The sequence below is a fragment of the Antennarius striatus genome, chromosome 18, assembly GCF_040054535.1.
Source record: "Antennarius striatus isolate MH-2024 chromosome 18, ASM4005453v1, whole genome shotgun sequence".
Taxonomy (NCBI): domain Eukaryota; kingdom Metazoa; phylum Chordata; class Actinopteri; order Lophiiformes; family Antennariidae; genus Antennarius; species Antennarius striatus.
The window spans coordinates 16,117,680-16,145,289 of record NC_090793.1 but is presented as its reverse complement, the minus strand read 5'-3'; the positions used below and the strand labels follow the sequence as shown (position 1 = coordinate 16,145,289).

At 39.0% G+C, this 27,610-nt stretch overlaps 2 protein-coding genes across 3 annotated transcripts in view; both read left to right on the top strand.

Annotated features, from left to right (window-relative positions):
* The first annotated feature begins 236 nt into the window (after positions 1-236).
* On the top strand, positions 237-20,310 carry rab2a (RAB2A, member RAS oncogene family). The gene is made up of 8 exons (XM_068340063.1): positions 237-428; positions 5,193-5,264; positions 5,721-5,788; positions 8,749-8,831; positions 10,311-10,403; positions 11,106-11,217; positions 14,940-15,008; positions 18,093-20,310. Exons 1-8 carry the CDS (start codon positions 383-385, stop codon positions 18,186-18,188), a joined length of 639 nt encoding a protein of 212 aa, XP_068196164.1. The 5' UTR covers positions 237-382; the 3' UTR covers positions 18,189-20,310.
* Positions 20,311-25,031: 4,721 nt separating this feature from the next.
* chd7 (chromodomain helicase DNA binding protein 7) overlaps positions 25,032-27,610 on the top strand; it is a 63,072-nt gene continuing 60,493 nt past the window's right edge. For both annotated transcript variants that reach the window (XM_068340005.1, XM_068340004.1), the window contains exon 1: positions 25,032-25,319. The gene's annotated coding sequence lies outside the window, so the exon portion shown is untranslated. The remainder of the gene's footprint in view (positions 25,320-27,610) is intronic.

The following is a 27,610-nucleotide window of genomic DNA, read 5'->3' as shown; positions in this document are numbered from 1 at the left end:
GTACAAAAAAATATGAAACACTAAAAAAAATACAAATAAAATTATATATATATAATTTTATATATTTTATAAAATTATATATATATAATTTTATATATATAATTTATATATATATATATATAATATATATATTTATAAATATTTACATTTTTATTTCCTTTAATTCTAAGGATTCCGAGGAGACCCTGAATATGTCATACTGTAGCGTGGCGAGGGCGGACCGTCTGACGTAGAGCTGTGGCGTTGACTGTTTATTGTTCCTTCCTCAAGACAGTCAGAGAAAAACAGGCTAGCAGTCTCCAGACCACCTTCGTCACACGGTTCGCGGTTGACTTAACACAGGTCTAACGGTTGAAACAGGTTATTGCACAAATTCGGGGCCATGGCGTATGCGTACCTCTTCAAATACATCATCATCGGAGATACGGGTAAGGTGAAGCCGTTGCCTGCTCAAACGCCTGTTAGCAGTTAGCTAGCTCTCAGCGGTTCGACAGCCCTGTATTTCCGCAGTGTTGGATAGTCCAATGACGTGGTAAAAGCTAAGATCTGAGGGGTGGGAAGACGGCTCTGATTCTCCACTGTTAACATATATGGTAACAATAAAACACACTGACAGCCCAATAAATTTGTTCAGATGCACCCAACACAGTGTTCTTGTGTACCTGTTTAGCGGAGCAGGTGTTAACACCGGTAGATGGATTTGGGCCTTTTGTCCGGTTGCGTCGAGGGTGGGGGTGTTAGCCACAGCCTGCTAGCCCCGCTAACTTCAAGATAGCATTAGCGCATTTTCGTAAGAACAACTGTCCTGCCGCGTAAGCAAACCGTTTATTATATTCAGATAATTACATCGTTACACTAAACAGATGTACATGCGTTTTATTTATTTTTTTGTTGGAATGATATCGGCAACTCACCGTTTGCATTAGCTTAGCTTCTCGCTGAAGGCCAAAACGTCAAGCTTTAGCCGCAAATATTCAGTGAAATGGCGTAGAGCATTTCTTTATTTTTGCTGTAATATATAATAATATGTCTCACAAAATATACTCTTCGGCATTCCTGGTATACATGTCATTACAAGATGGTAGTTTTGCGTTTGGTATAGCACATAGTAATGCGAACGTGTGGGGTAGTATTTTGTGTTGTCATCTGTTTGCTGTTAGCAGACCTTCTTGATGAGGGGCCTACTCATTTAGCTTGCAGTATGGCAGCAGGTGCATTTGCGGGACTCTTGGATGTAACGATGTAGTATTAGTTTGTGAGGTACAGCGAGATGGACAGTAAAGAGGTAGAGAAAGTGTTGTGGTAAGATTATTCAATGAAGGACTCAAAGACTAGGGTGCAAAAGTGTTGTTTTAAGTCAGTAAAGCAGCACCTAAACATTGGAAAATACCATATTTTCACGCATTAATGTGGTATATTGTTAGGAAAAAGAGTCCAAATTAAGTAAAAGTTATAATGGAATTTAAAAAAAACAGGGAGATACTGGTTTAATATGGATTATTACTCAGCTGTAAGTACTACACTGTTATTGTGAAATAGGCTCATGCTTTCCTTCATGATGTGTTGCCTTGATGAGCGCAAGTGGTGAAGAAACCTGCTGACAAGGTCCTGGCTTGATTACATGCAAATCGTCAACACACTGTGATGCAAGTGCAGCTCACATACCTGAAGCAAATGACAATTTTTGTGTTTTTTCTCAAGTTTTGGGGGGATCCTCAGTAAAGCAAGATGAGAACACATGAATGTTTTGCATTTTCATTGTTGTCAGGCACGTAGACATGTTTTGGTAATGTATTCGAGGAAAAATATTGTCTCAATTTCAGAGTCACTGGAAAAGAATATCTTTATTTGTATATTTCATGGATTCAGCGTCAATCTTTAGATTACAATTATGTAACTTTACAAATTCTCATCTATTGAACTTTTTAAATTCTTGGATTTCCTTGAACTTCAAGTAACAGCCAATTTTAAAAAATAATACATTTCCTTTTCATGACACTAATAATAAATACGGTACTTATTAAACACATCATGTGTTTTTATTATGTTATTATTTGGAAAAAATAAAGACATAAGACGTAAGTCTTTTTAACTGTTTCAATATCTGGCGTCAAAATCCAGTGCACAGCTTGAAAGGAAGCTGGATTTGTAACACAAGACAATACAAGAGCATCAGGCACAATTCATTTTTTATTGTTTTTTTCCTTGTGTGTTTATTGTCAGAATCAAAATGACATTGAAAATGAAGTTTGATGAACCACACAGCCTTGATACTTTTCTGTTTTGTACTGTTAACATTTCACAAGCAACAGCACTGCTCCTACTCGTCCTCATTTTTCTCATGCTTGGAATGCAACTGACAACATATTTACCTGCGACATCACAGGTTAAAATGGCCTGTAATGAAAGGAAGACTAATGCAGGTATAATTTCAAATCTCTTTAAAAATAGTGCTTATTGCATATTTGGAATTCTGTGTTCAACTCTACATATGGGATCAGTTTTAGAATAATAACTGAATAATAACACTGAGAAATAACTGAAGAGTAAATATCAAAACACACACACACAGTACAGAGAGTGTAGTTTGTATATTTTGATATGTACCCCATAATGCAAGGCTGCAGCTGTGGAAATGATATTATCTAATACCACAGGTCCACAATACAACAGACAGTTTTGTTGGAAGATATTTGCTGATGTTAGATCATGTGATTTCTGGCAACAATAAAATCAACAGTTGAGCTGGTCAACTTGTCACCTTTACAGGGCAAAAAGCTATAATGTTGACTTCATTATAATATGACGTCAGTGACATCTAACTTTATAAATGAATTAAACTTGGAGATATTATTTGTTTTACTGTTTATTAAAAACAACATATGCCCAAAGAAGCAATTGGTATGATTTTGTTAGGTAGCGGATCAATTTCTTCTACCAGGTTTCACCCTAGTTTAATTATTTGTTGGTTGGTTAGCTTGCGTCGGAAGATGACAAACCTTTCCTGAATTTTTCCATAACTATTTGAAAAACACACTGAAGAATTCCCATGACACTTTGTGAAGGGGTAAGTCATTTGCCTGGCAAGTTTAAGAAACATGTAAAACTGTACATCCTTAAACTTAAACTGAGCGTTTCATTGAGCAGTTTTTAAACAGTTAACTGTGTTGGTTATGACATTAGACCGAGACTTACTTTGTCCTTGTTGCTACAATTTTATACAAACCAGTAAAAATAACTTCTAAGTCAAAAATGCTGGAGTAGAAATTATTAGAAATTATTATTGATTAAAATTAGAAATTTTAGATAGCATGCCAGTGTTGCTCAAGAAAAGGAGACATGACATGTAACAGAGGAGCACCAACATGAAGTGTATTTTTTAAAAATATGTTTCAAACAAATGCTTGGAATGAAAGAAAACAAGTCAACGACATGAGCTCATCCTGTTACTACTTCTTTAAGTTAGCTGCTAACTGCTACTTATCTGTGTTTTTGAATGTTCCAGTTGTGGGTTACCTACCTAATTTGTTGTTAAAATGTTCTGTCACACAACCACAAACATTTATTCAGATGTTAAATACCCATAGTGCATTTTTGAAATCTGAAGGTCAATAACTGCTTCTTTCCAGTTTGCAAATGCTGGACAGAGAGATGGCGATCATGAGGTCGATTCATTATCAGAATGCGAGAAGGGCACCTCAGAAATACTTTCTATAGGAGGACAGTTCCTGTGTCAAGCCAGATCCCTCGGTGTGGTTTTAAAGTACAAACGGCTGAGGGTTGGTTTAACTGCTGCTTGCGGCCATTCTGAGCAGGTCAACACATCAAACCAGTGAAATATTGATTTGGTTTTTTGATTGAACTGATTATCAATATGTTAACATGTCATTGTTACTATTTATGTCCTTGTACTTAAGCTCATATGACCAGGCGAGTGTGTGTATATCACCTGCATCTTGGTGATGCGTGTTTCCGGCATTCAGATGCTGGAACTAAATAACAGAGTCATGTTACTACAAACTTTGCTAACTGTCGTATAGCTGCCCTCCATCTGGTCCATCTTTTTCTTACCAACATCCTAATATTTTTCCTGACCTTCGCTTTGACTACATGGCAGTGGTAACCCTTAGCAACCGTTAAAGATGAGGTCTACTCTCCATCACCTCCTTGAGTATCTGGCCAACTCATAAGCAGCAATCACACCAACGAGGATTTTTCTCTCCCCCATATGCACAAAGCGAACTTCATAGCTCTGAGTCTTCTCCTAGCATAAACCAAGCATATAAACTAAAGATCAAGTAAAAAAAATTTCATCAATTCCTCTTGGCTGCTCTTAAAGCTTTACATTTAAATTTGAGTCAGAACAGTGTTAAGATGATCTTTGAATCAATACAAATACTGTACTGTAGTTCTTTCCTCAAATATAAACTGGACTGTATTTTTTTTTCTGGAGCACCCTATATCTTGTTCATTGACAAGGTTATTCTGATACTATGTGCCAGAAATACGCTTGCATTAAGATTTCAGTGTCCAGGTTGACCTAATCAAGTAACAATTTAAATGTTAGACAAGCAGCATCAACAATCCTCTTTTTATTATTATCCACCTACTAGGCCTCTAAATTATTTTCTGTTTTCCCATTTAGTCAGTTTGGCAATAGATAACATTTAATAGATAACAATCTTTCCAGTTTCTTTCTGAACAATTTTGTTCATTATAAACAACATCCGATTTAATAATTGAACTGTGTGTGTGTGTGTGTGTGCGCGCGTATGTGTGTGAGTGTGTGTGTGTGTGAGTGTGTGTGAGAAGCCAGCTGGTCAGTTAGGTCACTAACAGTTTGCTCGGGTAAACTTGGTAAGTTCCATGCTGAGGTTGTTTAAGCTGAGTGATGACTCCAGTATAAGACATTCGTTGTTGTTCCTCAACTTCCTGCTGAGTATTTAAAAGGACTCTTCCTGTCCTCCCCTTACAAGGAGCAGAACGCCTGTGTGGGTGTTCATGTTGAGAAAAAAAGATTTTATAACTTATTATTTGTGGCATGTCCTTCTCAGTGTTTGGCACCATTGGGAAATAATCAGGATTTACTTTTTGTAAGAATGTGTGAATCTAAAGTCACTGTTCTCTCAACCATCTTAAATCTGTCTCTATGCTTGTGTGTTTGTGTCTTGTGTGTGTTTTTTTACTTTCAGGTGTGGGGAAGTCATGTCTATTATTACAGTTCACAGACAAGAGGTTTCAGCCAGTTCACGACCTTACTATCGGTAAGAGTGCCTGTCATCAGTAGAGCACCACCATGACTAGAAATATATTCTATGTAGAAATGTATAGAACATTCCAATATGTTATTAACTATTTACACACGTCTTTCCTGCTTATGTTAACTCCTACATTATACCAGTGTTTCTTTCTGGTTATCTTCCTCTTTTTCTAGCTAACTCACCTGTATGACTAATGTTTAATTGCTGATTAAACTACAGTATAAACATACTTAGAAAATTATCAGGTACACCAAACCTGCTGATCAACAGTGAATAATTATTTGTGATCCCCCTGGCTCCGGTCGTAATTTATAATCCTAAAAATATATTATTTAATAAAAACGAAGACCTGAGATAAATGAGCATGAGGATCACTAAAAAGTTAACAAAATTTGATTGAGTCAGAACCACACATTAACCAGTTCATATTCTTATATATGTGTGTGTTTTTGTACGTAGGTGTGGAGTTTGGAGCGAGGATGATCACTATAGATGGAAAACAGATAAAACTGCAGATCTGGGATACGGTAATGTATAGTATTGTTGTTATTGTCAACAAAAGAAACACTTTCAGAAAATAAATCCTCTAAATGCTCACCACGATTGGTGATTTTGCCTGAAATGAAATCAATATATCGGAACTTGAAAGTAATAAATCAGTGTACATTCTGATATATCTGAGTGATCTTAAATATCAGTACAGTATATTTTGTAGTCTCATATATACCCATTTATGTGGTATACAGAATACTGGTAGAGCATAACCAGGTTGTGAGCAGAGCTTTGAAATGCAAAAAATAAGACACTTAAGCAAAAGGCATAAGGTATTTTATTGAAAACTGCTTTTAAACTTAAACAGGCTGTTCATCAGCTGAAAAAACATTTATGAGAAAAACAAAACAGAACTAAATGTCAAAAAGGACTCAGTAATGAGATGCCGTATGGTAGTTAAACTTTGTTTGGGCGTGGTTGATGAGAGGGTTTCCAGGTGGCTGGTGGGAACATTGCACCACGTGCTGAAGATGACTTCACGAAGAGAATCCACGGTCTGGAACTGATGTCCATTTTTGTAAAGATCCCTTGCCATTCACCCACAAAGGCTCTCAATGGGATTTAGATCAGGGAAACATACATGGGGGTCCAAAAGAGCTACATTATTCTCCTAGGAGAAGGTCAGGCGGATATTGTGTAATGGTCCAATTGACAGACCCAGTCATCACAACACAGGCGACCCTGAGTCAAGAGGGATGCCTGCGGCAATATCTCCACATTGCTAGCCGTGTTTTGATGCCCCTGTACAAACTGAAACTCTATTTTTCTGTTGAAGCAAACAGCACCCCAGATCATCGTCAAGTTTAAAGAACAGATGTCATCTGGGTGTCATAACAGTGTGAATGTTTGATAGAAAAGACAGATTTTGGCTGATTTTAGCGTTTTAAGGCAATGGTTTTAAACTTTTGATCAACTGATGAACCACCTGTTTGAGTTTAAATGTTGATTTTCAATAAATTGCCCACTTTGGTTTTTTTTGTCTCTTGCTCCCGTTCCTTTTTGTATTTTGAAGCTCTATTAACTATCTGGCTATGATTTACAATTTCAAAGTGTGAATGTTTGTTATTTTTCCCCAGGAGTGTGTATTAATGTTCAGCCTGGATTAATATTCTTCATTTCTGTTGAGTCTGTCTTAAACCAGCTTCAACATTAAACACCAGAGAGTGGTGGACAAGTGTAGAGAGGACCCCACGTTAACTTTGATAACCTTTGCTTTGAGACAGACCCAAGTCAACTACCATGCAGTTTAAACAGTTAACCAGCATGTGGTGCTAGCGTACTGTGGTAAAACGCTGCTCTGAGCGTCACATGAGCTCAGTGAGAGGAAGGAGGCCCTGAACAGTGACGTCTGTCGTTTTTCTCGAAACTCTTGACTACTGCAGGTTTTATCTGTGATAACAGTTACATTTATCGGGGTCAAAACCCAAACCAGTGAGGTTCACTGATACTTCCTGGACTTGCATAGTTTAAAACGATCACCAAACGGCACGGGGAACCAGTTGGAATCCCGCCTTGGCCGCACAGGCCCAATGAGTATGTGTGTACATGTATCTGTGTTTCTGCACACAAGCATGTGGGCCAGATGGTAGACAGACGCGGTGCTACCTCTGTTTGACCCTTATTTATCATTTATTCGCTAATAGCATTACTGACTGGTTGACTGCTCCCTGGCTGGCTGGTGTAGGGGCCATCTAAGAAGCTGTTTGTCTGATTAGCCTTAACCGTTTGAGTGGCTTGCTAGCCAACCGGCTAACTGGTTGGCTTTCTTGGTGACTGACCTGTTCTCTGACTCTCTGACCGACTGCTTCATTGAGCAACCAAATGGGTTCTGGGTGACAAACTGGTTGCCTTGTCCTCTGACTGGTTGGATGACTCACAGACTGTGTTTCTGACTATCTGGTTATTCAGATGAGGTCAGAGCAGAGTGGGACTGCAGCTGTGAGGATAGAGTGCCATTTTGTTTTCTGGTCCAGCCAGAACAAAACACAGACAACATTGTTACTGTACATAGGATGGAGACAGAGGATGAATAGACATAGCAGGGCGAGCGGGGTAACTGTGTTAGATGGTGAAAGGGGTAATAGAAATAGAGGAGGTCCAGGGATTCATTGTGGGGGAGATTGAAAAGATGAGTGATAGGATATATCATATACGTGCATACAGATGGGGAGCATGTTTCTGTGCTGTTCATTAACAGAGAAACTTGGAAGTTTGTCCTAAAAATGTAGAGAAAGATTGTGACAGATGGAGAAAGAGAGGGAGTTCAGCTCTCTTGTCTCCAAAGTAGCTGAAAACCAGGAGCTAGAATCTGCAAGAGAATCGGGACTAGGACAGCATGTATCTATAGGACTATCGTAAATTCTGGACGACTGAGCGCACCCGAATATAAATCGTACCTGTTTGTAAGATGCAAGTGTCAATGTGTTGAGATATTTGCACAGAAAGCTGGTACACAGAAAGATTTCTAACATTTCTTCTGAACAGTGTCTGTAACACTGAAGTAAAAAAGCACTTCCATCTCGCCACCAGCTCATAGACACCAAGCTTTTATGTTTTCTACTTCGACAGCCAGATTAGTTAACGTTAACTTGCATAAGGGGTGTGCATGATATGCAAAATGTCTGTTCACACAATCAAACTACAGTAGCGTCTTCCTCGCAGCATTATCTCGTCCACCGGTCTCACTCTTGCACTTCCTGCTAAAGAAAAGCGCCCCCTGGAGGCCTTTAAGCTGGAAAGAAATCGGTCAGATTTGCCACATTGTTGTTTAGGCTCCAGCATTCCACACATGTGGAAAAAGTAGTGGCTTATACTAAGTAATTGATGGAAAATCAGAATAAAAACTGAAAGAGGAGTGCCACAACACAGGAACTAATGAATCTGCAGCTGTTTTTTAATCATTCACTTTTCTATTTACAAATGTGTATATGTGTAGGCTGGTCAGGAGTCCTTCCGGTCCATCACCAGGTCTTACTACAGAGGAGCAGCAGGAGCACTGCTTGTCTATGACATCACAAGGTAACACCCAATGAGACAGACTCAACACATATGTGACAGAACTGCTTCCACACTCGATTCGTAGTTGGATGCTAGTTATTGATGTTTTTTCTTGGTGTATTTCCAAGGCCAAACATCAATAACTTAATCAATAAGATTTTAATGTTTCAGCTGTTAAGGATTTATATTTAATATGCTAGCTATGCCTTTTGTATCTAGTTGGATTCAAAGCTTATACAGTAATCCCTCGTTACTTGAGGTTAATGCGCTCCAGGACCACCTGCAAAAAATGAAGTTTTGCGATGTGGCGACAAACTTTATTTTATTTTTTATGCTAATATGAACTTTTAAGAACCTTCCCCATACTGCAGTTAAAAAAACATCTGACCTTTTTCCACACACTAATAGATTGTTTAAAGTTTTTTTTAAGTGTTTCTTTAAGACACAGAAGTGTCCTGCATTCCGCACTTCCGGATGCTGTCAACCAATAGCATGCGCGTACTGTATCACATGACTACTAAAAATACTGTATTTCAAAAAGTTTTCTTCACTGTTTGCGTCATTCTCTAAATGGTTGATATTATGCTGAAATAATAAAATTAACTATACATACCCTAATGGACAATCATGCTGATTACATTTTAAAGGGGGAATATCATAATGAAATATGTCTTGGATTCATTTACTATTAGCTCTGAGATTTGACAGTCATGAGATCCAAGCAGCACGCATGAAAGTGTAAATATGGATGCCAATAGCAGCTGGTCCGTCTCCGTCCAATCAGTGCAACACTCAAAGCAAAATGTATTGATGACTCCCAGTCAGTTTGATTTACAGATCGTCATCATCCCTCGAGGATGGGTATTAAAGATTTACATGACCCCCCTGACCTTTGAGGAGAATTGCTTTTAGATTTTGTGCAGATAGTTGTGTTTCCTAGGGGAAGGCGCCAAAGTCTTTTTGCTGTAATTAAATCTGTAAATTCAGTCAGCTATCTAGAATTTAATGATTGTTTCTGTAACTTTCCTGATCTGTAGTGACGTTGTAATAACTGTGGTGTATGTTCATGTTATCAGTAGCTGTCAGCCACTCTGCTTCAAAGTGTTATTCTAATCACCATGTGTTGGGTTTTTTTTATCAGTCCTTTCACTAGTGAATCACTGTTTGGATCCTCGCCTAGACTGGGGGAAAAATAAATATACATATTTATATAGATAATAAGTAATGTTTGTAACTTTTTTTTTTTGTAACTTTTTATTGACTCAACGTGTCGTACAAATGGTTGTTTTTGCATTTTATATTCGCTTGAGGAAAAAATAAAATAAACCCTCCAATTTTTTAACTTATTTTACTTTATGAAAAAAGTTGCAGCCCCTGCCATTCGGAAGACATTGAGGAGAAATGAACCTATTAAATATGCCTGACATAAGTGCTCTTCAACATTAGAATTAATGGATGCTTTATACTTGTTTTATCAGTGTGACTTTGTCCCTTTAACAGAAGGGACACCTTCAACCATTTGACGACTTGGTTAGAGGACGCCCGCCAACATTCCAACTCCAATATGGTCATCATGCTTATTGGAAACAAGAGGTAACATCCCTTTTGTTCTCTCCCCCATAAGATAGGGCCGTCAGCAACACACAGCGGCCATCAGTGGTGTAATAGTTGTCTAAAATTCTACCAAGCAAGTTCATACACTGTTTGTTATAGTCATGCCCTCGTGTCACGCAGCAGTAGATTTAATAAGTCAAACTATTTCACAGTAATTTAAACTTAATGTGTTATTTAGACAGATAGAAGAGGAACTTCTGCAACAACCCTGTCTTTATTATTCACAATAGCTGAGGCGTATTCTGTTTTAGTTTCATAATATCGCATTGTGTAAAATTATGTCAAAAGACTGCTGCAAGATCAATAGAACGGCAGGCATCTAATAACGAATTATACTGGTGAACACAGACTCTTTTCATGTTTAACTAAGACAGTTACCAGCCTCAGCTGGTTATTGACAGCGTTGATATTTCATTCAGTATTAAAGTAAGAAAAACAGCAACAATTCCTGCCAGTAAAACGTTGATACACATGAAGTCGTCTTGAAATACGTTTCATTTCATTGTAAAAACAGGTCCAGACCCATTGTTAAAGATTAAGTTTTAAGCCAACCGGTTTTTCTTGACTGAAAGCATCTTGTGTTTTTTTTACATCATCGTCTTTGTTTTTTTTTTTGTATGTATGTATGTGTGTGTGTGTGTGTGTGTGTGTGTGTGTGTGTGTGTGTGTGTGTGTGTTTAGTGACCTGGAGTCAAGGAGAGAGGTGAAGAAAGAGGAAGGTGAAGCATTTGCCAGAGAACATGGCCTCATATTCATGGAGACCTCAGCCAAGACCGCTTCCAATGTAGAAGAGGTAATCATACTCAAACGCAGCCGTCCATACCAGTGTACAGGTTCATTTTAACCTCTGTTCAGGCTGTATTTGAAAAGAAGTTGTTTAAAATTAACATAGTACCACAACATTTCCACTGAACAGTCAGTCATGTTTCTTCTTACTTCCAAAATGCTTTAAACTCCACCTGTTTGAAATCAATGTTGTTACTTCGATAAACAGTAATGCTAGCAGTTTTTTCATTGAATATAAATCTTGTGAGACGAGCCACACAGAATGACAATTTCACACACATTATTTTGTATTTCACAGCCATCAGTGCTACCACATAATAGATTTAGCTGTAATGAGTCTTTTATGTGTTTGGAATGCAGTGCTAGCAGGATGTGTTCACTGCCACCTAGCCTTTAGTGAGCTTTAATGTTCTAGTTAGGCTGATATACTGCCAAATATCAGCTGCGTTTTATGAATTAGATTTAATCTAATTGTTATTTTCACCGCATAACGTGTTCCACCTCCTGAAGCAAAAAAAAAACCCCTCTGGACATTTCTGATGATTCACCTCAAAAGTTATAAATCTAATTTAATTAATGCAATTATGCATGCAACCATTTAGTCATATTGTCTGTAAATGTTCTCACATTATTTTCTAAAACTTCTATAAATGCCCCAAGCACTCTCTGCCAAGTCTTTAATTCCGCTAAATAAATATTACACCCATTGTGTACTTATTCATTTTTTAACTATGCTATCAATGAATCTCAAATGAAGAAGTTGTACAGACGATCCTGAGAGGATGAATCCTACTGTGATTCTACTTCTGACACCATGGGTATAAAATTTAAAAAACACAACATCAGCATGTTAGCCTCAGAACCAGATACCATTAAGCCCCAAATGGTATCTGCACAAAACAGTAAATAAATAAAAGTTAAAACATTTTTTAAATTTAAACTGCCCAGGTTACTCTCAGCCCACATTCCCAGAAATGTAGTCATATTTGGTGGTGCATACATCCATACTTTCCTAATTAGCACAAATAAGTTGCATTGCCTTTTATATCCTGTGTGTAAGTTGGGACATTGCGCTTTTGCACTTCACTCCTCTGCATAAATGTGATGAAGGTGTGATGGATCATTCTTCTGAGCCAGAATCTGTAGTCAAAATATCTCAGTTATTACTCATTTAGGTGTCGTATCATAGATCAGCATGCTGGAGCCTGCTTCACGTTAGCATCAGGATGCACCGTTAGCATATTCAGCTCAATGCTCCGCCCCTCGCCGTGACACACCCCCGATGTTGTCGAGTCTAATGATTGCATGGACCTGTCCTCGGGGACCCCTTTCTCACTTATCCAATCATATAAATAATCCCATCCTACACTGCACAGCATGCCAACCAGGGGCACAGCAGTGTGTGTGTGTGCGTGTGTGTGTGTGTGTGTGTGTGTGTGTGTGTGTGTGTGTATGTGTGTGAGTGAGTGAGTGAGAGAGAGTGAGCGTGCGAGAGGGTGCGTGTGTGTTTGTTTACATAGATTTTTTTTCCTTCCCCCTCTCGCCTGGCCTATATCATGCAAACACACACACACCCACACCACTGTCGAGTTGAGCTCTCTATGGGGTTAAGATGAAGGGGGAGGTGTGTGTGTGTGTGTGTGTGTGTGTGTGTGTGTGTGTGTGTGTGTGTGTGTGTGTGTGGTATGATTAATTTGTCTCATTAGTGCCCTCTGAATCCTCCTGATACCGCTCCTCTCCTCTCTTCCCTTCATCTCTCCTCGCTTCATCCTTCCTCATCCCTTGACGTCCATCATTTGCTTTTTAGCTCCCTCCCATCCCCCTTCCCACTTCCCATTTCTTCCTCCCCTCCTGCAACGTGCCCTCCCCTACTTCTTCCTGCACTCCTCCATTCACATCTTCCTCCCCTCCTCCCTCCATTCCTTCCTCACCTTCTTCTCCACCCCCTCCTCCCCATCATCTCTTTCTCTCTCCAGCAGTATATCAACCAGTTATAGTTCATACATATTCATAACCTCCACCCAGCCTCCCCTCAGCGACATCCAACAGCCAATCACTGAGCTCGGTTTGTCGTCAGGGTCTGTGGGTGGACACCAGGTTGATAGGATGGTCCTCGGAGAAGGAAAGAGATTCTTGTCAGCATCATCGGATCTCACCATCCTTTTATTTCCTTGCATCCCTCTTTTCATCAGTCTCCACTTGTTTCTTTTATTTATTTATTTTTAATCCTACTGTATTAAGTGTATTTTTGATAAATGTAAATAGGAGTGTAGAGCAGTTTATGGGATCAAGGAATGCAGTGATGTGTTGATGGAAGGAAAGAGGACAGGAGTGCAGAAGAGAGAGCACCCTTGGGCTCCTCAGTCTATTTCAGATGTGTCACATAGACGTTCAGGACATATTTTCAGCTCTTTCATCGACTCAGTTGAAGGAACAGTTGGTGTTCAGTGTTCTTTCATAGAGTGAAGTGTTTGCGATCTGAGTTCCTAGTTTATTCCTGCTGTTCTCCAGTCCAAACCCTTGAGATACAAACACTGTCCCAGGAGGTTCCAGCGATAGCAGAGGCTAGTTGCTCATTGAGCTTGATTCCTGTGTTATAACAGGGGTGATCCTCACGTATGTGGATTTTCTGTTCACACTATTGTAGCCAATACTCAACAGAAGACGCGAAAAATGTCTCCCGCCCTGCATATGGTTAGTGGCTGGGGGCTACAAGTCACTTATCCAGACCTGTCTCTAGGAAATATCCAAACACAGCAAAATCATGATTACAACAAAATACAGACATGATCTCTGCAGCTACAACCACCTTTGATTTTTACGCTACAAACAATTTTGCTTTTAGATAATAATCATATACCCACTAACGATGATGAATTTCCTTACAAGAGTTGAAAATTGGACTTAGTGGAGATATTAAAGCTAGATCCCAAAATATTGTCTCATCTAGTAATGAATAGGTGCCTCTTGTAATTTTGGATCTATAATTTTTATTCTTTTTATCTTTTAATGCTTACAAGTACCTTCTAGACTCATTCTGTGAAAGGAGTTGATCATAACTCAGAGCCTGTATATATTTGTTTTATACAACTTAAGTTTCACATCTTACATGGACTTCCATGTTCCCATAATAGAGATCCTGAGTATTAAATGCGTCTTTATATAATTTGTTAATGTAAAACTGATCACAGCAGATCCCGTCAGCATGTCAAATTAAATACCCAGTGAAGCCATGCTTCGTACACAGTGAGTCTGTACAGTGAAGCAACATATGAATGGTACATTCACTAAATTTTGTTTGATTCCATTTCATTCAGTAGAAAATCTTTTTTCTGGGGAAAACATCCATTTTATAATAAATATGTGAGACAAAAATCATTGTTTCCCTGATTTCAACCACAGTATTAATACTAAGAACAACTGGCTAGTGTGGTAAATTATCTTTTCCAACTAGTTTTAAGATTTTACATGATCATTTTCAATTTTTTGCTTTTAAATTAGTCTTAACAAATAGTTCCTTGGCACGCAAAAAGCATATTAGTAGATGTAAGGAGTTCTTTCAGCATATTCAGCTTACACTGAAGCTGTTTGCATTCCTAATTATGTGTGCTTTTCTTGTAGAAACACCTTCCATAAGAGCTGAGTCTCTTTTACAGGAGTCAACACACAAGTATGAATCGAATCTCCTCTTCTCTCTCCCTATCTCTGTCACTTCCTGTCTCTATCTAGGCTTTCATCAACACAGCCAAGGAGATCTATGAGAAGATCCAGGAGGGAGTGTTTGATATCAACAATGAGGTGAGACACACTGTTTCCTCTCTTTTTCCTTCCTTTGCAAACAGTTCTATTCTAGACTGTTCCATCCTCTTACTCCTCATCCTAGCTTCTTCTCCTCTTTCTCCTGTGGTTTTCCAGCACTGTGTGTGGTTTACCCTGCTCCGTGTCTCCTTGAGAATAAGGGGGGGCTCTTCTCTGCTTCCATTGACTCAAGCCAAGCAACACACTCAGTGTTCTCCCCTCCTCTCTGCTCTGTTTTCCACTCGTTCTCCATTCACTCCTCAGCGCTCTCTCACTCTGTCTCGCTCACTTTCGGCATCTTGCCAGCTAATAAATTCCTCACATCCCACAAGGTCTCAGTCATTCAACAAGAAAACAAACACTCAGGCAGCCAGTCTGTAAGCCGTCTATCCATCCAGTCTTTAAGTTTGCAATCCAGTCAACCAGATGGTTTCTTCTCAGTGGAACAGTTATGCAGGGAAGTCAAAACCCCAAGCCTGTCAGCAAGTTTGCACTTGTCAGCATGTATTAGTCCTCCTTCTTTTGAATAAAAATTGCGTCCTAAAAAGTAATTTCATGTGTTAAAACGGCATGTGCATTAGCATTTTCATGTAGAGGAGTAAAATATTGTTATTACTGAAGTAAAGGCGGTGGCGCTTTAGGGAAGTTTGGCTCAGGAAGAGGATGAAACTATACTAAAAGGAGAAAGTAGGTCAGTAAAAATGTGCTTTTAGTAAATGTTGGATTTAGATGAATAAAGTCAGCATTTGATTTCATGTCAGTCCAGCAAATCTAATGAAACGTCATCGTGCCATCAAGATGAAAATAAACCTTTATAACTTAAAACCTAACTGCGGTCACCCAAGGTGAAGCAAAACGGACACGAGTAAACTGACCATGAAGAAGTTAAACGTTAATACCACAGACACCGAGGCAGGTCCACCAGGCAATACACGGAAATTAAATAACTGCCACTGAGTTGCAAGAAAGCCTACAATTACACACACACACACACACACACACAGAGCACTACGTTACTAGGCAATGCAGGGGATATAAACACCTGTCTGGAAATCAATCCATGCACTTTGTGATCCATAAAATCCTCAATCTGCTCTTTGTTCGAATCCTGCTTTGCCATTGTCATTGGGAATTAAAACCAGTCCCTGCAAACCCTTTAACACAGCCTGTTGAAGATAGGGCTTCATTTATTATTTATTTGTTGTGCCTCACCTTTAGGGATGAAAGGTATGAAGGGAGGTGGTTGTGTCACCTCTGGGCCAGCAGCATACGTAATACTGGAGCCAAACTGACATCTGAGTGGGAGAAGTAGGGGGGAGAGGACAGAACCAGTGGGTGGTGATTCAACTATTACTTAGCAAATGCTAGCAAGCCATCAGCTGCCCTGCCAAAGTGATGATAAGTAATTGTTTGTGCCATTTTATTTATTGTCAATGAAGTGCAGCTCAAAAATTACATCTAAATCATCAAACTGTAGATCATAGCCAAGTGTTTTTCTGAATGTATATACAAATCTCTGATTGGTCAGGGCTCAAAAAATAAGGCTCAATCATTGTCATCTATACATGAAAATAAAGAGTGTATCTATTAACTTACGTCATTTATATAGTTGACCTAGTAAATAAATGTAATACATCATTGATTAAAAGTTGTTGTTCTTTGTCAGGGATTTTCGTTTTGTTTTTTTGTGTGTATCCAAAAAGTTGAGTTATTTCCACTCTTTTCATGCACACCAGACCCTGGGCCTGTATACATGAATGACTGTCAGTAAACAAGTTAACACATTTGTGAATTCTGGCAGCCATTGTTGTATATAAACAGATTTGTGTGTGTTTTCTGTCTGAGTTGGAGTGTAACTGGTCCTTTAGACCTTGGCTGGCCCAGACAGACAGCATGCGCAAACGTTAGTCAGACAGTTCTGGAGCTGGCCAGCCCCTAAGTGTTTTTGTTATTAGTAAGATGGAGTGAAAGCAGTCTGACTGGCCAGCCAAACCACATCAGCTGACTGGCTGAGAGAGAGCGAAAGAGAGAGAGAGAGAGAGAGAGAGGGAAGCCCCACTAGAAATGTTGGCAGCCACTATGAGAAAAGGCTCACACATGGCCTTAGCTCAATAAATGTGATTTAAAGGCGTACAGTGTTTCCCAGAGGCACCACTGCTACTGAGTGTAGGAGGGGGAGTTAGATCGAGAGGGAGAGGAATAAATATGTACAGAAGGAAAGAGCGAGACAGAGTGCTACCGACCCGGAGAGATGAAATAGAGAGAGAGGGATGAAAGGATGGCGTCTCTCTACCTCCTACCTGCTCACTGCTTCTTTTATATGTGCTGCTCCTTTTTTCTCCTGGTGTCCTCCAGTGCGGTCGGTATTTCCTTTGCCTTTGTGCAGCACAGCAACACCTGTTGCTTGCTGTATGATGTGATCTAATAGGAGCCTCTACAGGTGCTGTGCAGCATTAATCTCACCATTAAAGCAATGACACGCTCATTTTTGGTGTTTTTAATGCATCCACGCCAACGACGGCGAGGACTAAAGGCCTCTTTGCCCATCATATTCTCATCCCTTTCTCACCTCGTTCTATTTCTGATACGTCTAATCTTCTCATCGCCTGTCTCATTCTTGCAGAAAACAATTTTTAATGTTTCAGTATGTGTTTTATACACTGTTTACAAATGAGTTGTAAGCAAACAGCATCTTTTAATCACGGCATTTGTGCTCATCTTAAATAAGGTCTCATATATAAGCAGAATTCTTTGCTGAAAGTGAACCTAGTAGTGTATTTAGTAACAGGAAGTAAGGTTATCTCTAAGGTTTTTCTCTACTACTGCCCTACTCATATATATTCAGTTCTTGTTTTTGAAACATTCTCAATTTTAATAAATTTTTGACACAGAATAACAACTAACTAAAAATCTCAAAAAAAAAAAAGTGTTTTTAGAAGTGATTGTTGATTGTGGAAAATGCACTTAACAAACAATAGTCGTAAACAGGTATGAATAAACGGCAAATAAACTGGATTTCTGTGCTCTTTTCGACTTGAACTAATTTACCTGATTTTGTGTGTCCCCCCCGCCCACACTGTACAGGCTAATGGTATTAAGATCGGACCCCAGCATCCTACCACCAACTCCACGCTGTCTGGTAGTCAGGGAGGCCAACACGCTGGAGGAGGCTGCTGCTGAAGCTCCAAGACACACCACCTTCTCATCCAACCCCAACCCTCCTCCTCCAAACCCTCCTCACCCTCTCCAGCCCTCCTTTACATTTCTACAAAACTGTCCTGGCTCACTAACAGTTTGTTAACCTCTCTCTTTCTGCACCATTATTTCTCCATCCATTATTCCCTCATTGTCTTTTTTTGTCCGGTATGTTTTTTCCTTGTTTCCTTTTCTTTTTCTTTTTTGGCCATACCCAGAGTTGAGAGGCTTTGTCCTCATAATTCAGCCTAACCTCCTGCAGTCCTGTGGAGACAGAGTCAGCTTCACTCGTTGATTTGTCTTTTAATTTCTAAAACTTAGCAGTTTCTCAGCACTTTTTTTGTTGTTAAAAAGGACAGTCATGATAGAATTTGAAGAATTCTCTTCCAGTTATTGAAATCAGTTTCTTAATTCATCAGCGTATTGTTTAGCTCTTTCAGTATTACTCTTAATCACTGAAAAACTTTCTTTGGTAACAGTGAGTTGACTTTGTCTGGGCAGAAGCAGGACTTTGGGCAGAGATTATGCTCTCTATTAGAACTGACGGTATGGAATAAAGCGTGTTCTGTGTTATCTCTATACACACATCTGTACATGTTCTTAAAGAAAATGATCCAGCGTGTTGGTGGGAGGGCATGTTTCTACATGTAGAGTGGGATTTCGTGCTGGCCCTGTGTGTATACGGGTGATATAGGTATTCCAGTGCGTCATGTTGTGTTTGAGGCATTCAGCTTCATCTGTTTTGGTTTTTTTTTCATTTTCTAAAATCAAAGTGCAAATTGTAATTTTGTTTCTGCCTGTCCCTGTTGTTCATCATGCTGTTTTTTTCTCTGTGTCCTCTCTGTTGACTTGCAGATGATTTGTATTTAATGAACACTACAAACTGGTTGTGACTTAAGTGTTTTTAATTGTCTGGGGAGAGAATAAAATACCAAACTGTTGAGTGTGAAAATGGATCCTTTCTGGAACAGCCGAAAAGAAAAGCAGGGACATTAAAGAAACATTAAGTGATGTTGAGAGCACTGGTCAATATGAAGTTAAAAGAGGAATATAGATTGGAATTGATGACTTTTTTTTTTTGTTAACTATATTTATCAGACACATTTCTGTGTATATATGGCTTTTTAGATATCTGTAGCTTTTTCTTTTTTGACTGGCATGGTGTTGTGGTCTAGTTATTTCTTCACCAGGGGCTGGAAAAGAGGCCATTTGCAGCCTTTTAGCATTTTTAACAATTCTCATTTAAACCCAAAGGCACTGACTCCCCCCCCCCCGGTTACATTAGTCGGTGGTGCCCTTTCTTTTAAATGACAAGTATGAATGATAACAGGCTGTTAACAAGGCCATGTAGAGGCATTGAAAGTCTCTGGTGGAGTGCAGACTCCAACTGAAAATGTCAGACCCTCTCCTATTTTAAACAAGCTGGGATTTCCACCACAAATAAGCCGGCGAATGTGTGCTGTTTAGAGCTTGATCGTTGACTGCTGCAAGTTGTTTTTTGTTTTTTATGCTTTGAGATCCCCAATGTAATGAATACCATTTAATTTTTATGATCATATTTTACTCCTTCACTTGTTGTTCATTCAACTTTCTCATCTGCTCCTCTTTCTCTCTGACTGTGTGGTGATATTAGGTTTGCACCTAATTTTAATGCCAAATCATTGTGTTTACCAACGTTTTGTCCCAAAAAAAAAAAGGAATAGGCTCTACCAAGGCCCTGTAATCTGTCCTGAAATCAGCTGTCTGCCTTAACTCCACCCCTGAGACATTTGGACAGCTGCTAAAATAAAACTGACCTTTTATCTCCAGATTGGAGATTGGATTTTACCACTAAGAAGCTAGTTGATGATGCGTTACACATGCATAGGTGTGCATTTAGAAACGGGGCTCGTTTGAATTTTGTGTATGAAATGGGGTGTTTAGAATTAATCCAAACCCATGCTAAAATTATTTTTCTTCCCTTTCCCTCTGTGTGCACATGCACCCAGCCTGCATATAATATATGCATGTATACATAGATGATGCATACATGTTAAACTTAGCTATTTTCTCTCCAGGCTAATTGTAAAACTGTAGGGAGGTTTTTTTTTCTTTCACAGCGGTGTGAGTGAGTCTGTTTCCCCCTGCAGTGTGATCTTTTATTTTGCTTTTTTTTTATTCCTAGATATATTCAGGCAGTTATTAATCTTATTTTGACGATCTTTCTTTGTAAAAGAAACATTTGTATGTCTGTATATTTGTGCGTGTGTGTGTGTGTGTGTGTGTGTGCGCGCGTGTATGTGTGTGGACCCAGAGAGGGGGAGGATCAAGCCAAACCTGACGTATCTATCTATCTTATCTATGTGGCTCTCCTCTCTCGCTTTTCTTGCCTCCCCTCCTCCCCCCTTAATGTCATTTGCTGTTTGTTCTATATAAATAAAACTTCTAAAAAAAGAAAAAATGAAAATGCTATCACGATAAACTATAATAAAACATTCTAAACTCTAAACATGTCATTTTGATGGTTATGTGGAGATGGAAAAATACAGTGTTTGAAAAGAAAACCTACAGTTGTATTCACTGTCTTGTTTTATTTTGTGTAATCCAAATGCTAACTGCATCAGAATGGGTTCAAATGATCTTTTACTCTATCTGAATTATACATTAGTATGAGCATGAAGGACTAGATCTGTCCCGTTTGACCTTCAGCAGACATGGAGATAGTATTCCCCAATGAAGGTCAGTGAGACAGAGCTTGCTTAATGAATGAAACCCTTTTGAGCACATGTGTATAGGCAGGGTAGCTTTTACCAGTTCCGTGTGTGTGCATGAGATTTAAAACAATGCCCTACATGAAAGTCATACGTCAATGTACATGTATACATGCTATTATAAGCATGTTACACACAGGCGTGACCTGTTACCTAATTTGGAGCTGCATTCTAATTCGGTTCTCTAAAGGATTGATAATTTTCAAAAAATGGTTGGCTTTATTAACGATCAGTGAATATATTATCAATTCTTGAAGAGATCAGTGATGACATAATAAGAATGCAAAAATAGGAAAACTCCATTCATTCTGGGAATCTCCAGCCAAGTATACAGCTCTGAGGCTGTGCTGATGCACTGGTTCTCTGACATACATGCTAATATATTTTGCAGGGCATGTTTGCTGCCTTCACCACACAAATGGAGGCAAAAGAATTCAACCCCCATAGATCAGGTCTATCAATCAAATACACTATCGTCTGAAATACCTAAATCCCGCAGGAAAATTTTAAATGGCTCAACACAACAGATGTAAGTTCAATTTTCTACACTCAACATTGAATGTAACAATGACAACTGACGTCTCATATTCAATCCCTAAAGTCATAACGGTTACAAAAGCACACGATTATAAATCAGATATCGCTCAAATGAATGTTTAACAAAAACACCGGCGACTGTGTTTCATTCACAGCAAGCATGAATTAAATTTCCCACCAGTTGATTTCTGTAAATGAAAAGTTAAAAGGAAATCAAAAGTACCACTTTTTCCTCTCATCTGTAGAAGTAGTGATTCATCTAGAATCTGGACTGTTCATCCAGTATGACTCATCAGCCATGGAGCAGAGATTGCAATTTCTTTTGCCACTATTCATTGATTCTCCAAAACTTTAATTTACTTCCAAAGATTTGCGGCCATGGTAATTTTTTGTTGTGTTTAAAGCAGTTATTATCAATCTCCAGGCTTCTGAAACTTCCACTTCATTGTAACAACATCAATACAGGTGGAAGTGAGCTCATATTGCCAGTGTAAACACAAAGAACTCTGACCTGTGGAACTGTCCTTCTGCTTACAGTACTGCATCATATCACAGCAAATTGAAACACAAATATGTCAGATACATATGTAATGAAGGTATGTGTCACATTAATACATAAATGGTACGTAGAAGTAATACATTTGGTGTTCAAAGGTGACTGAATAACTTTCCAACTGTTAGTCCAGTTCTGTCATCTTAAATGAATGTTACCTTTCCATGGAAAGGGTTCGACCAGATCTTTAAGAAAAAATATTTTGTATTTTCTCCTTATATGTCATGATGCAACTTGTAGTTTTACTTTTCTGGGTCACATGTCTTTCACAGCAGACATGTTAACCTGGCATGGCAGAAAAACTTCCTACATGTAAATAATACTATTAATAATGGATCTGCTTGCCACAAGCAGATGGTACTGAATTTTATGTAACTTGCAGTGTCTAGAATTGGAACTTTAGGTTTAAAAAAACTGAATCCCTAAATATTAAATGTCCCACCTTTATAGTAAATGATAAGTATTAATATTGAGCATAAAAAGCTCAGAGATCCAGCATAGGAGTCTTGTTTCTATCAAATTATTAGTTTTCAACACATATTGGACATAAATTAAGGTAAAACCCACAAAACATTAAGTGCCGCTCTAGGGCAAGCTAGAAGAACAACTTCATTGTTCCAAGTCATTTCTCCAATAAACCTATGAAGTGTGAAGGGATGAACAGAATTATACTGTATTTCCCTCCAATGTCACCAAATAGTTATGGAAGACACTCATGCACCACTGGGAGTTTTTTTTTTGTTGGAAAAGAAAAGCAATTCAACTTTTATTGATTATAACTTAATTTCATGAGCGACAAACGCAAAGTCAGAAAAAAATAAGCGCCATAAATTTCTGACATTGACACAACTGAATGATACTGCATTTTACACCATTAGGTTTTGATATCTCCTCATCCACAGACACTGCTCCACTGCCATGTCACCGTTCATGATATCGTAACTGTACTTTACTGTATCTCCAACATTTGTGTCATCTAACCATTCTCCTTTACGTGAACATTAATAAATTAAAATGTTTTATGCCTACCTCCAATTTATTGTCTCTTATGCTCATCATTTCATCAATTTAGGTCAGTCCAATCAGGAAAAAAAAAACATAATAATGTGCAGTGTTTGCTGGAGCCCCAAGAGTATTTATACAACTATTTTCTATGCAAATAGTTAACAAACAGACCTAAATATACCAGAAAGCTATTATGTAAAGAACTGATGTAGTTGCTCTTGAAGGTGACACGTAAATGTGACAATTATACAAAATATATGAACCTGATCTATCATTAATGCAAGGTCATAACGCTCACAGCAGCTTTTGTTGGCATAAGTTCTGTAAATTCTCCCTATCCATGTGTGGGAGCAAACATCAGCTTTAATTTCTTTGTACATTCTACATACAGGAGATGGGTTAGAGATTTGAATGTGTTCCTGATATTCTGTTGTAAGGACAAAGGAGTCTTAACCCAATGTGTTCAACACTACAGTACACATATTTGTCATAATGGTGGCTTCTGTGTGCACAGCACAACAAAGAGTGTTTGGTGGGAGTGTCTGGGAATTAAAAGGAACAATCTAATAAATTTTCCTAAAAATTATAATTAGTTTCAATCAGTTCCTTTTAATCATCACTCAGGACCCAATAAAAGCATGACGCTGCATCTGATAACTGGGCCACACCTTCAGGAAAAGCAAATCAAATGCTTGGTGGCCCCACATAGAAACAAAAATTGGGAAGTGGACTTTAAGTAGACACTCATATTGAAACATTTTACGATGACAACTGCAAACTCACTTCAACCTCCCTTGGAGGAACTTTGCTCTGCACCATCAATACCCAAAACTCACCTAAGTGGGGCCCCGTCTAGCTATATGACAGCTGGATATCATTGGCTAGGATGCTCTACAACTGAACTGTCATACATGCAAGTTTGTACCTACAGTACTCCTTTGTTTAGGCGGCAGGTGTCTGTTTGCTTCTTTTTTTGCAACTTCCAGTTTTCTCTTGATTCCCTGAAAAGTTGGTTTTAGTAGGAATATGCAAAATTTCATCAGTGGATTTTCACAAATCTTGAAATATATTTTTAAAAAATGACTGAATCCTCCACAGTATAACTTTGTGGAGGAGTGTGTGTCCTGAAGACTGTTTTTCCTGTATTCTTGATGTTTCTGAGTGTCAAACATTCTGGAGTAAGACCGTTGTACTGGTATTTTCACCCAAAAACCAACCAATTTTTTCACTTTCTGCTGTTTGGAATATACAGTATGTTTAAAAACGGTAACTTATAAATCCTTCATACTATACCCTTAAAGTTTTTAATCATTAACTTGTGTCCTACTGTGTTCACAACAAAAACTTATAACAAACTCTTTAACAATGGATAACTACTGTATTTCACCATTATACAAATGCATAATATAGAAACTATTATATGAATGTATAATAGGGAGGGACATGTAAAACACGTTTTGCCGAATTTTGACTTTCGCAAAACATACATTCACAGGAGTGCACACTGCCCTCAGCATAATTAGACACCTAAACAACTGATCTTACCTGAGTATCAAGATAAGACACAAACTCATATCAAATATTTTTATTTAATACGTATATACTTACTTCAATGCCTAATGAACAATTGCAGTGATTTTAAAGAGTCGTTCATTGTTATATATTAAGTCACATGTCGCCAAAAACGAACGATACTGGCATATATCAGGTTTCCAAACAAACAGGTTTCTGGTTGCTATATCTTTCAAGAAATTAATGATAAATCAACTAAAATTTGTACTCAGATCTTTTTTTTCTTTTTGGCGTAAATGGTTCTCCAGTTGATTTCAGTGTACTGTATATCTTTACCGTACCCATAGGATAACTCGCGGCGTCACGCGGGCACGGCGAGGTCAGTGACCGCGCACGCCGCCTGTTTATCAGTATAAGAGGTCCTCGGGAGCGCGCCCCCCCTGGCCGAGGTAGGTGAGCGAGTGTCTGGAGGGGAGGACTCGGGAGCGCGACCAGCCGAGGGATCGATCGGATTAAACTCGATTTGAGTGAAATTAACACAAAGGAGAGAAGAGCAACGCACACCAGTCGGCGAGGTCGCGGATGCGAAACACGCCGGAGAATTATTTCATGAGAAACAAACTTGAACTTTTTTTTCTGTGTTTATTTATATTTCAAACGAAAAAGGACCACGGTGGGGGTTTTTTTTTTCCCCAGCCAAGCGGAGATACTAACGAGGAGTTGATTTGATAAAACGCCCGAAGTGACCGAGCTCATTGGGTAAGCTAACAAATGTCCCTTTTGAGTGAGTGTGTTAGATTTTCTGTAGCAGAATTCAGGTCTGGTGTGATAATTTTGTTGTAATTACTAATTCGTAATTAAAGTAGTTCAATTTACATTCTTAATAGTAAGTTTTCTGTACTTTTCCAAAGCAATCGGACTCTTTAATCCGGCGTGCGAGTTTGGGTTTCAGCCCGATGGGCATGTTTTTCACGGATAACTCGCTGGAAAGCTTAAACTCGAGACTACCGCTTTGCTATCTTGTTTATTCTCTCATTTCATCAGAAAGTCATTGAAGGTTCATTTAACGTTGGCTGCCATGCCGAGATGCTAACAATAGCAAGTTTAGCTTTGCCACCCGCTGCATCGGTCACACACGCACGCACAACCGTCCCATTAGTTACTTGAAAAGTGGAAAGAAAATGTGCAGTACATCGCCAATAATCCATCAGTTTCAGGATCCGTTTCACTGACAACTTGTTGAATTTGTTATTATGAACTATTGTCCAAATTCAGTTTTTAAGTGTGCGCGTTAGCCCAGTTAGCTAATTGTGTTGAAGCTTCTAGGAGACACGAGGTGGCTCGAGCATAGAGGTGAGTCAGTGGCCGACTGAATGAGCGGAGCTCTGAGGGAGATTCCCAGCGGAGAATAATTGGCAAATATCGCAAAAAAAACACAGCACCTGGCTTGAAATAAAAACGTTTCTCCTCAAAAGTGTAAATACCACTTACAATTATTTGTTTCGCTGTTTTAATTGAAGGGGATAGTGCGAAGTATACGTAGTAGTCGCTAGTTTTATGGACGGAAGGGACAGCAGTGGAGGAGGAGAGGAGGGGGAGCGGTGAGGCCAGGCGGTCATTCCATACAACCGTGTTTTTTACGGTGTTCTTACCAGTCTACATAGCCATAACCGATTGAAAAAAGTAAGACAAACACTGTAGTATGTATTTTAAGGTTGAGTGTGGCAAATAAACTGTTTTTTCTTAAGTAAAAACCGAGATAAGCGAGTCGTTCCCCGGTCCGTAACGACGTGCGAAATATCGCTGATAGGCTAATTAGCCGTGCTAGCCGCTGGAGGTTAGCCCAGTGCTAGGACACAGAAGTTCAGCTAGCCTGCTAGCCAGCTTTCATCCCCCTTCAGCCCATTGTGTAAGGACGAAGACCACTTGGTGCTCCGTGCCCCTCGGGCAATAAAATCAACTTTACTCATCTTTTGCTCCACTTTCTAACGAGATTCAAGAGCTACGCTTCGCGTTTTCGGGTTTCCTAATGAAATTGTGTGTATCGTTGTATCCTGACACCGAAGTTTGGCAAGCACTATAGCTACACTTGTTACGCGGCGTGGACCTGAGAAAACGCAGTGGAAAACACCTGCCGATGTCCGTGTATTTATCTCGAGTGTGAACGATGTGTCCTATAGGGACACCTGTTATATGATATTTACAGTCTGTAATCACCGTGTGTGATATTTCTACTCCAGCTCGCTTTCTCCATTATGTGTTCAGTAATCGATCAACTTGCATAATGGTCACTCCACGCAACTTTATTTGCGCTGTCTTTCTGTAAAAAAAAAAAAAACACCCCCCCCCCCCAAAACAACAACTACTAGTTGTATTCTTGAAACACAACCACGTTACCATTCATTCTGGCGTGGAGGTTTCATTCAGTCTGATATTAGTTTTCATTGCTGGTTCGCTACTTTTCCTCCATGGAGCCAGGAGCTGCTACCCCCACCACCTTGTGTTTGTGAGCCAAGATGGCAGCTAGTCATGTTTAGCGGGCCACAGAGGGAGAGATAAGAGGCCCCGACCACACGCATATACACAGGACACAACAGATGTTCGGCACTACTTGTTCTCTGTAGTTTGTCCCTCTGACTTGTGGTTAGGTGAGACTGCTCCGCATTTTGTAGAGGCCATTGATCTGGGTTAACCCCTCTGTGTTGTGACAAATCTGGTCTTTTGAATAACGCATGTATTTCATATTCATGTTTCTAAATGGGATCATCTTTTGTAAGATTAGTGGTTTTTGTAATTTCTTTTGGAAGGGATCCTGTTTTTTTTAATGCCAACTTAATAGCTTTTTTTTTTCCCCCAGAAATTTGTGTGTTACTTTTGAGACACATGTCTTATGTTAGTAGATCTTGCCGGTTAAACAGTGAATGTAACTCGTGCAAAGTAATTTCGACATTTACAAAAGCATAGAAGAAAATAAAGTATTTTCCGCACTATAAGGTGCACCTAAAAGTCTTTAATTTTCCCAATCTCTTATAATCCAATGTGCCTTACAT